Source organism: Medicago truncatula, chromosome 1 (genome assembly GCF_003473485.1).
Source record: "Medicago truncatula cultivar Jemalong A17 chromosome 1, MtrunA17r5.0-ANR, whole genome shotgun sequence".
NCBI classification, from domain to species: domain Eukaryota; kingdom Viridiplantae; phylum Streptophyta; class Magnoliopsida; order Fabales; family Fabaceae; genus Medicago; species Medicago truncatula.
This window is the reverse complement of record NC_053042.1, coordinates 24,543,134-24,554,801: the sequence shown is the minus strand read 5'-3', so window position 1 is coordinate 24,554,801 and position 11,668 is coordinate 24,543,134. Positions and strand designations below refer to the sequence as shown.

The 11,668-nt window shown below is 37.5% G+C and overlaps 1 protein-coding gene across 1 annotated transcript; it reads right to left on the bottom strand.

Moving 5' to 3' along the window:
* Window positions 1–1,130: 1,130 nt before the first annotated feature.
* Window positions 1,131–2,084, bottom strand: LOC112418563 (uncharacterized). Its single transcript, XM_024774965.1, has one exon. It carries the CDS (start codon window positions 2,082–2,084, stop codon window positions 1,131–1,133), a length of 954 nt encoding a protein of 317 aa, XP_024630733.1.
* Between the last annotated feature and the right edge of the window lie 9,584 nt (window positions 2,085–11,668).

Here is an 11,668-nt window from a genome sequence, read left to right as displayed (position 1 = left end):
AATGGTCGCCGGGCTTCTCATGTCAATAATGGCTTCACATTTGTCTGAATTCGCCTATATACCCTTCCTTGTTAGTAGGAAGCCCATGAATTTTCCAGCTTGAACTCCAAACGTACATTTGGTCGGGTTCAGTCGCATGTTATATTTACGAACTTGCTGCATGATTTCCTTAAACTCTTCTTCATGCTTGTCGCCCTCCTTTGTTTTTACCACCAGATCATCTATATAAACTTCTAAATTTCTTCCAATTTGCTTTTCAAAGATTTTATCCAATGATCGCTGGAAGGTCGCTCCGGCATTCTTTAATCCGAAAGACATAACTTCGTAATGATAGTTCTTGTTGCTCGTCATGAATGTCGTCTTAGACGCGTCTAGAGGATCCATCTTGATTTGATTATAACAGGAGTAGGCATCCATGAAGCTGAGGGTCTTGAATCCAGAAGCGTTGTCGATCAGGTGGTCAATGTTTGGGAGTGGACATGGATATTTTGGCACGCCATGTTTAAATCTGTATAATCTACGCACATTCTCCATTTCCCATTTGCTTTTTTGATGAGGACAGTATTGGCTAGCCAAGTGGGGTATTTAATTTCACTGATGAATCGGGCGTCTGCTAGCTTCTTTACTTCCTCCTCGACCGCCTTTCTTCTTTCTTCTCCAAGTTTTCTTTTCCTTTGGATTACTGGCTTGATACTTTGATTCACGGATAGATGGTGGCATACAACGCTGGGATCAATTCCTTGCAAGTCTAATGGCTTCCATGCAAAAAGGTCCAAATTGTTTCTCAACAATTGTGTTAGGGCGACCTCTTCATCCATACTTAAAGAGGTACCTAGTTTATTAACTTGATGTGGCTCAGACCCTATCTGGACCTCCTTTAACTCCTTAGTTGGTTTGATGTAGTCCTAATGATATTCTTCTCTAGGGTTGAGATCAATTATGTTGACGCTTAACGGCTTGTCGCCTGCCTTGTCTTTTTTCTTTGTCTTTTGTAGCTTCAAGCTGTTATGGTAGCATGCTCTGGAAATTTTCTGATCTCCTCGTATAATTCCTATCCTTCCTTTCTCTAAGGGATATTTCATGACCAGGAATTTTGTTGACAGGAAAGCACCAAAGATGTTGAAAGTTGGTCACCCAATAATGATGTTGTAGGAATTGGGCGCGTTAATCACTAAGTATTTCACTTTAATGGTTTCGGCATTTTCTCCAGACCCGAAAGTTGTTTTTAGAGTTACATAACCTCGGACGTGCACCTGTTCTCCAGTGAATCCTGCCACAGTGCCCTTAAAAGGTTGTAATTGTTCTGGGGCGAGACCTAATTTCTCGAAAGCATCATAATATAGGATATCAGCCGAGCTTCCTGGATCGATTAGAACTCTCTTTACGTCCCAGTTAAAAATCTGCAAAGTGATGACCATGGGGTCATCGTCATGGGGAACTACGCCTTCATAATCATCTGATGTGAAGGTGATATCTTGTTCGTTCTCTGAATTCGTAGCTCTGTCATCAATAAACATCACTTGACGTACATATTTCTTTCGGGATGCACTGGACTCGCCACCTCCAGCGAAGCCTCCTGAGATGGTGTTGAGGGTGTGGCACTCCTTTGGATCTTTTCGGTGGTTATCTTCGTTCTCCTCCTCTGGGGGGCGCCCTTCGTCTTCGCTTCGCTCACCTTTGACATATCCTCCTAGTTTCCCTTCTTGTATAAGCTTATCAATCTCTTTCTTGAGCCTCCAGCAATTGTCAGTCGTATGACCTCGGATCTTATGATATTTGGACCAAGCTTCTAGATCATGTCCCATGCGATCGCCACGAGGTTCTGGCGGTTTGGGAATCATCTTGGTTTGATATACCTCCTTGTAGATTCTTTCCGGTCTTGTGTTTAACGGGGTAAAGTCGTCTACACTGTAAATTCGCCTTTCCTGTCTTTTAAAGGTGCCTCGATCTCTATTTGGAGGCGGGTAGTAGTTGCGCCTATCTGTTGTCAAACTGTTACGTTCCTTGGTGTCTCTCGTCTTCTTCTCGGCATTACTTTCCTCGCCTTTTATGTAACACTCGGCTCTGGACATGATTTCCTCCATAGAATCTGCAGGCTTCTGGATGAGAGATTCGTTGAATGGACCAGCTCGTAACCCGTTCTAGAATGCTCCCACGAATAACTCTTGGTTAGGATTGACCACTTTGATCGTGGCGTCATTGTATCGGGCGAGGTAGCTTTGAAGATATTCATTTGGTTTCTGTCGGACGTTGAGTAGACTAGTAGTCGATATCTTTCGATGGCAGCTTGAAGAGAATTGGTGGATCAGCTTCTTAGTTATGTCTAGGTAATTGATTATGGAGAATCTGGGTTGATTCTTGTACCAGCGGAGGGTGGCGTCAGTCAGCGTTCCCACCAGTAGTTTGCACTTGAGGGAGTCGGGAGCCATTAGCACGGCCATTCTGGTGTTGAACGAGGTGACATGCTCTATTGGGTCGCTTTTTCCATCGTAAGAGGATAGGGACGCAGATTTGAAGCCTTCTAGGACGGGAGCGTTCCAAATTTCTGTTGACACTGGTTGGGGTTCTGGCTCGTCTAACTCGCCATGGTGAGAGCCTGCTTTTTCCTGATTATGTTGTTGCTGGATAGTGTTGACCGATGCCTGAAGAGCTTTGTTTCGCTCGAGCAGCTGGGTGATTTGAGTATTCATCGTCTCAGCTTCTTCTGTGGTTAGCATGATGGTTGGATTTTCTCTGAATCACCACGTGAGGTGCAATTCAGGGGTTTCCAAATCGTGGAAGAGTTCCTCCGATTTAGATGGTTTTTAGGGTTTCCAAATCAAGATTTTGCGATTCAGAAAACGTGGTCAAGGTTAATTTTACCTCTTCCCATAGATGGTGATGATGTTGCATCAACACTAGTTTCTAGTTATGTTTATGTAGTTTTTATGACAATTAGAGAGACAACTACTTGTAAATCATGGTTAAATCAGACCAAAACAGGAACAAGAGCTCGAAGAGAAGAAACTGAGAAAAAGATGAAAAATTCCTATGAGTGAAGAATTGTGCCACGATGAAGCTTGCTCGTGGCACGATATCTGAACGTGGGACAAAGGATTCAGCGCTGGAAATTTCGTGGCACAAAGCAATATGCAACGTGCCACGATGCTAGGTTTTGTCTGCTTCCACGTAGGATTAGTGAAGCAATCGTGCCATGATTGGATCGTATCGTGGCACGATGATGGTCTTTCTGGAATCCTAAAATTCTTTCTATATAAAGCCAATTGCGGCCAAAGATTAGGGATCGATTGGGAAGTGCGATTTTGAGCATAGAAGACACCAGGAGACCGAAGAACTAGCCCTGAATCTCATACCAATTCATAGTTGGTCTGGATTTATGTATGTTCACTCTTATTTATGTTTATAATCGTAAAGCCATGAGTAGCTAAACTCTTGGTATGATTGAGCCATGATGAACCTTTGTAATATATGATTTAGTAGTTGATACTCTCTTATTTAATAATGTTATTCAGTCTTTATTCAGAATTATTTGTGTTCATTGCTTTCATTTAATTGCTTGTATGACTATTAACCATAGCTTCTTGAAATTACATGTATTGATATTAGGAATTGAATGACTACTAACCCTAGCTTTTAATCCTGAATTAGTAATTTTGTTTGATTCAACATAGGAACCTAGATATAGGAAATTGAGAATCATGACATATGAATTAACGTTCTGATATTGCTTCCGCAGTTATTCAATTGGTTTAAGAGATTAAAAGGTTATAACTTAGGAAAGGGTTTGATTCAAGAGATTGATCAAAACTACTTAGTTAATTTGTCATAGAGACTAAATAGTAGTTAGTAAATAAGGGAGGTAACTACTCATATAGAACAATAGGGGGTTCATCAGCTTAATCATTCTTCGCAAATCATCTTTCAAACAACTTTTACTTACTTCTGTTACACGCAAATCATCTACCTAGGGCAATCAAAATAACTTTTACAAATAATAACGTACTTGCTATAATTGGAATTAATACAGTCCTTGTGGAACGATATTTATTAGTACTTTGATAGTTATTGGTACACTTTCCAAATATCTATCAAGTTTTTGGCGCCGCTGCCAGGGACTGTTGATTTATTTCAACAAGGAAATTGCGTTTTAATTTAGGATTTCTACAATTTAATTTTCTGTTTAAAAAATTTCTACTATTTCAGTACTCATTAATTATTTTGTATCGTGCAGTGCTACTAAGGTATTTTGCTGTTTATGCGAGGTAGACAAAGTTCAGACGACCTCGAGTACGATCCTGAAATCGAAAGGACTGCGAGAGCTAACCGGAAAGCTGTCCGGTTGTCAAGGTTGTCACAGTCAGTTCCACCGAGTGCACGCACACATATACCAGGTCCGACACTTATTGAAGCTGAAACAACCACATCTCCTAATTTAATCACAATGGGAGATGTTGATCCACCAGCAGCAAGGCCTAAGTTGGGAGATTATGGGCTAGCATATCACCGTGGTCGCCTAACTCATGTGTTCCGACCTGCTAACCCTGTTGCTTTTGACATCAAGGCATCAATTCAGAATGGATTGAAGGAAAGACAGTTTGATGGGACCGAGATCATCAGCCCTCATGAACATCTAAGCCACTTTGCTGAAACTTGTGAGTTTTGTGTTCCTCCAGCAAATGTTACTGAAGATCAAAAGAAACTCAGACTATTCCCGTTCACTTTAACCGGTAAAGCTAAAGACTGGTTATTGACTTTGCCTAATGGGACCATCCAAAAATGGGATGAGCTGGAGCTGAAGTTTTTAGAGAAGTTTTTCCCTATGTCCAAATACCTGGATAAGAAACAAGAGATAGCCAACTTTAGGCAAGGGGAAGGTGAGTCACTTTATGATGCTTGGGAAAGATTTAACTTACTTTTCAAAAGATGCCCTGGTCATGAGTTCTCTGACAAACAATAGCTCCAAGTTTTCACTGAGGGGTTAACTCATAGCAACAGAATGTTTCTAGATGCCTCAGCTGGAGGTAGTCTAAAGGTCAAAACTGATTACGAAGTTCAAACTCTAATTGAAAACATGGCAAACAATGAGTACCGTGCTGATGTTAAAAAGAAAGAGAGAGGAGTTTTTGAGGTAAGTGATACTACTTCCATACTAGCTAACCAAGCAGCCATGAATAAACAAATTGAAACTCTAACCAAGGAGTTACATGCTTATCAATTGTCCAACAAACAACAACAAGCAGCTGCAATAAAGTGTGATTTGTGTGGTGAGGGCCATCCTAATGGTGAGTGTGTACCTGAGGGAGCTAGTGAAGAAGCAAAATATGTGAATTATCAAACGCAAAACCCTTACTATAATTCAGGAATGAACAAGCACCCTAACCTGAGTTACTCCAACAACAACACATTGAATCCTTTGATTCCTAATCCGCAACAACAACAACAACCAAGAAAACCTTCCGGTCTTGAAGAGACAATGATGAACTTCATGAAGATGACTCAAGGTAACTTTCAGGAAATGAAGAAAAGTCAAGATATTGAAAGGAAGAACAATGAAGCCTCAATGAAATTACTTGAAACACAACTTGGGCAATTAGGTAAGCAGTTGGATGAACAGAACAAAAGGGGATTTTCAGGTAACACTCATGTGAACCCTAAAAATGAGACTTGCAATGCTATTGAGTTGAGGAGCAAAAAGGTTTTGACACCTTTAATTAGTTCAAAAAGTTCCAAAGAAGGTTGATGAAAATGTTGTGGAGATAGATGAAGATGTTGAAAATGAGGAAGTAGTTGAAAAAGAGAGTGATCAAGGTGTAGTTGAAAATGAAAGGAAGAAAAAAAACGGAGGGAGAAAGAAGTGAGAAGTTAATAGATGAAGACTCGATCTTGAGAAAGTCTAAGAGCCAAATTTTGAAAGATGGGGATAAACCACAAGTCATTCCATCTTATGTGAAGCTTCCATACCCTCATCTAGCCAAAAAGAAGAAGAAGGAGGAAGGACAATTCAAGAAATTCATGCAACTCTTCTCACAACTTCAGGTGAATAATCCTTTTGGTGAAGCTCTTGATCAAATGCCCGTTTATGCTAAATTCATGAAAGAAATGTTAACGGGTAGAAGAAAGCCAAAAGATGATGAGAACATTTCTCTTTCAGAGAATTGTAGTGTTATTCTCCAAGGGAAGCTTCCACCTAAGCTAAAAGATCCTGGTGCTTTTACTATTCCTTGTTCCATTGGGCCGGTAGACATTGGGAGAGCTTTATGTGATTTAGGGGCCAGTATCAATTTGATGCCCCTTTCAATGATGAAGAAGATTGGAGGAGGAGAGCCAAAACCAACAAGAATGACCCTCACTCTAGCTGATCGGTCAATTTCTTATCCCTTTGGGGTACTTGAAGATGTGCTTGTGAAGGTTAATGATCTAGTATTTCCTGCTAACTTTGTCATCTTAGATATGGCTGAAGATGAAGACATGCCTCTCATTCTAGGGAGACCATTCCTTGCAACAGGCCGTGCTTTGATTGATGTTGAAATGGGACAGCTAATGTTGAGATTCCATAATGAACAAGTGGTGTTCAACATCTTTGAAGCGATGAAACACCGAGCAGAAAATCCTAAGTGCTACAGAATTGATGTGATTGATGAAGTAGTTGAAGACAATTCCCATGAACCCAAACCAACACTGTAACGCCCTCTTTGAATTATTTGTTTTATTTGATTATTTTATTGAGTTTAGAGTCTTTTTGAATAATTTATTTGATTTATGATGATGTGTGTTATTTTTGTGTTATAAGTTGGTGTTTTAGTAGTATATTATATTATATTATCTAGTGTAGAAATATATTTGTTATAGAAATATATTTGTTATTTGGTGTAGAAGTATTATATATATATATATATATATATATATATATATATATATATTAAAATAGAATATTGAGACTTTGGGGGCTGATTTGAGAATTTAGAAGAGTTTAAGAGAATAAGTGGAGTTAAGAGAAAATAGGTAGGTTAAGATTATAAAAAGAGAAAAGTGAGAAGTCAGAATAGTTTTTCACGTACAACCAGTTTTTGGAGAAAAAGGGAGAAAACTTAAAGAAGAGGAAGAACGAGAAGAGAACCTTGCAATCGATTTCTTAAGGTAAGGGTGGGACTAACATTCAATAATCTTGAGTCTATGATTCTGAAAATTGTATTTAACATGTTGTTGGTTTAGTTTTTGAGAATTTGAGAATTAGGGTTAAGAGTGATGATTGTGATGATTTTGAATGAAAGTGAAGTTGAATAATATAGGTTGCTTTTTCTGATTTTTCTTTTCATCTCTGCCCCGAATTTGAAATGAAATCTGGTATTGATAGGTCTAGAATTGGTCTTAGGAGTAAACACGAAAGTTGTAGGTATGGATGTTAGCTTTCTAATGCCGTTGGTCTGACGTCAAAACAATTTATAGATCTTGAGTTATGGGCAAATTACTGCACGTAGGTCACAGTGAACTTTTATGAATTTCAGCACAACTTTGTCCGAATTTGAAATGAAAACTGGTATTGATTGGTACAAAATTGGTCTTAGGTGTAAACACAAAAGTTGTAGGTATGGATGTTATCTTTCTAATGTCATTGTTTTGACTTCAAAAAGATTTATAGAACTTGAGTTATGGTCAAATTACTGCACATAGGTCACAGTGAATAATTGAATATGATTGATGAATTAGTATATGTATGTATATGTTGCGAATACGATATTGTCCATGATTGATGAAGTGTTATATGTATATATGATGTTTAAGTTGATGTTGATTATCATTTGATGTTGTTATATCTTGAGATGCTTACGTGCTGCCTATGTTGCTGTTGTTGGTTATGTGAAATATTTATATGCGTTATGTGGAAAATGTATGATGTTTAAGTTGTTGATGCTCTTCATTAATATTGTTATGTTGTGAATTGCTTGTATTGTTTCTGTTGCTGTTGCATATTGATCAAGTTGCAGGTGTTGGTCTAAGTTGTAAAGTTGTAAGTTGTCTTTCCAAAGTATTGGAGTCTTAAGTTGTTAATGTTGTCTAAGTTGTTGAAGTCGTAATTGAAGCTGTTATTGGTGACTGTTTATATTCAGGTGTTTTGTAAGAGGTGGTGTACTCTTACGTTGTTATTCTTTAAGAGGTGGTGTACTCTTACTTGTCGTTTATAAGAGGTGGTGTACTCTTACGTTGTTATTCTTTAAGAGGTGGTGTACTCTTACTTGTCGTTTATAAGAGTTGGTGTACTCTTATGTTGTTATTCTTTAAGAGGTGGTGTACTCTTACTTGTCGTTTATAAGAGATGGTGTACCCTTACGTTGTTATTCTTAAGAGGTGGTGTATTCTTACGTTGTCGTATTATAAGAGGTGGTGTACTCTCACGTAGTTGTGTTGTCAGGTTGACGTTGTCGTTGATGAATCGTTGAAGTTGTTGATAAAGACAAACCATGAAATATTGATGAATAAGTTGTTGCATATGTTATTATAAGATGGTGAATATTTTGTTGCTTATGTTATTATAAGATGATGAATATGTTGTTTCTTATGTTATTATAAGATGATGAATATGTTGTTCTTTATATGATTATGAGATGATGATTATTGTAACACCCCGTTTTCCCAATATACAAATTTCTTAAACATTTATCAGAGTAAAAACCATAAACGGGATATCACATAGAAACGTAATTCCAAAAACAGTTAAATAATAATTTAACTTTCACATAATATCTTAACATAGCAACGGAATAATTGTTCGGAAATCATAAATCAGTTTGGCACGTAGGCCCCATCAAAACAATTCATATCGTAATCCATAACATGATAAAAATAACATATTAATCACGTAAGAGAATGAAGTATGTATAACATTAAACCCCATCCTGTTACGTATCAGAGCGACCTAGACGACACAGAGAAGGCAAGGCCACTCACGACGGCAACTGCACACTAAGCACGATCACCTGCAAGTTACCCATACGAAGGGCAACATTTTCAAGCAGAAGGGGTGAGATTTCATAACAAAATAACATTAACCAATGTAATTGCGAATCATAAATTAACATCATAATCATTTCTTTAACAACATTACATAATTTGATAAACACTTATCACGTAATCACATATTCAATCATTATCAACAAGGCATCTTAATCATGACAATGTGACAATGCTCTTAGACTCCTTATATGCATGTGGTACCAATCGTCATCATAAGTATTAATATACTTTAATCGTGCGGAGGACAAAGCTCCTATAAAACGTGCGGAGGACAAAGCTCCTAATAAACGTGGTGAGGACTAAGCTCAATGATATGCTATGCATGGACCCTTAACAACAAAACACCGTAATCAACATATCAACATGCATCCAATAATTTGGAGCTAAACTTCATCATATACCATATGCACTTAGTTAAATAACGGAAGCAGCATAAACAAGTCACATAACAAGATGATATCATCATATCAATAGCAAATCATTTGCATCATAATTAACTTTCATATCTTACATGATTGTACAATACATTAATCATGCTCAATTAACGACAACATGTCTTAAAAGGCTTTACAGATTGCATTAAACGTCATCATTAGGTCTTATTACTAGTTAGGGGTTCACTCTAGATCAACACGTGCGACACAGATCACACCAACACACAAGCAACTGCATCCTGGCTGTGCTCGCGAGGCGAGAGTTCTTACTCGCCATGGCGAGTACCACTCAACTCCCAAAATAAACTTGTTCTAGGTTCCCTCTGATCCTACATTCATTCCTAATCAATACTAGGCATGTTCAGGCACTCAAAGGCATCCAAGGTCCAACTAAAAAGGTCGAAACACAAAATATGACATGCACTCTGCCTAAGATCGTGAGGCGAGAAAGGGTTGCTCGCCATGGCGAGTTGCACCAAACAACTCGCGAGGCGAAGGGAAAGGGCTCGCGTGGCGAGCGATGAAGGTCATCACTCGCGAGGCGAGGATCATCACTCGCCGTGGCGAGCGATGAACAGAAGCACGGGCAGACTACGGGTTTTCTCGCAAATCCATCAAAAAACATGGTTCAAAGCCTAATTTTGATCTCATAATCCATCCTAAACATGTTCTAAGGTTAAAGGACGGTTTCTACATCAATCTAAACAAGTTTTACCGTTTGATCATCAATTTTTAGGGTTTTGACCTAATTCCAAAACTTTTCTAAATCAATCCTAACTTTGTCAATTAATCATCAGAATTACAACAATCAATGCTATTGAATCATTAGTCTCACCCTTACCTTGTTTGAAGAAAATCGCAGCACTCTTGGTCTCTTGCTCCTCTCTAAGCTTTTCTCCCTTTTTCCAAAAGTTTTCACCTATTTCTATCTCTTCTTAATTACTTATCTTATCTCACTTTCTCCCTCAACTAAATATTTTATATTATTTTCAAATTTTTATTTTATTTAACAATAAAATAATTCTCCTATTCTTATCAAATCTTCCAAAGCTCATAACTTAACACGTCATCGATCAAATCATCATAAATCATCAAGACATACCAAAATCATACATATATTATATAAATATAATATAATCACCTAAACTCGATTAAATAAACGATTAAACGAAAGTGGGCGTTACAATTATGTTGTGTTGTTTATATTATTATGAGATGATGATTATGTTGTGTTGTTTATGTTATTATGAGATGATGATTATGTTGTGTCGTTTATGTTATAAGATGATGTTTATGATGTGATGATTTATGATGTTATATGATGATGGTTATGATTTGATTATTATGTGCTAAGTGACTATGTATATAATGCGATGAATATGAAGTTAATAATAATTAGAAGTTGGTTGAGTTATTAAGAATCATTACATACAGGATTATTATTACTAATAGATGAAGTTATTTATGTTGTTAAATATAATTAATGAATTATATGCTTGATATTATTGTTTTGTGAAATCTCACCCCTTCTGCTTGGAAATGTTGCTCTTCGTATGAGTAACTTGCAGGTGATCGAGTTTAAGTTGCTGTTAGATTGTTGTCGTGAGTGGATTATCTCTCATGTGTGTCTTTAGGTGCTCTGATACGTAACGGGATGATAACTTTGTTGCATGCTTTTCTATTCCTTACGTATTGCTTATGAATTTACATGATTAAGTTGTTAATTGGATTTTTATGAGATACTTTGATGAGGCCTTCGTGCCAAAATTATTTTAGATGTTCGAATAATTTCCGCTGCGAAATATTAAATATTATGTTATTGAATTTTGAAGGATAATTAATTAATTATTCCGTTTATGATTTTAAGAAAAGAAGTGTGACATTCCGTTTATGTGAATTACTCTGATTAAATAAATGAAATTTTTACGTTGGGAAAACGGGGTGTTACAAACACAACCTCTGGAAGAGACAATTGTTAATTCTATAGAGAGTTGTGAACATGTCGAAGATCTTGAGGTGAAAGAATGTGTCAAGCAACTTGAAGCAAGCGAGCAACTGCTTAAACCCCCAAAAATCGAAGAAATATGTGATGAAGGGAAACTGGGGGCGAAATCGTTGAGTGGTGAGGAAGAAAAAATTCCGGAATTAAAAGAACTTCCTTCTCACTTAAAGTATGTCTTTCTTAGCAAGGATGCTTCAAAACCAGCCATCATCAGCAGCAC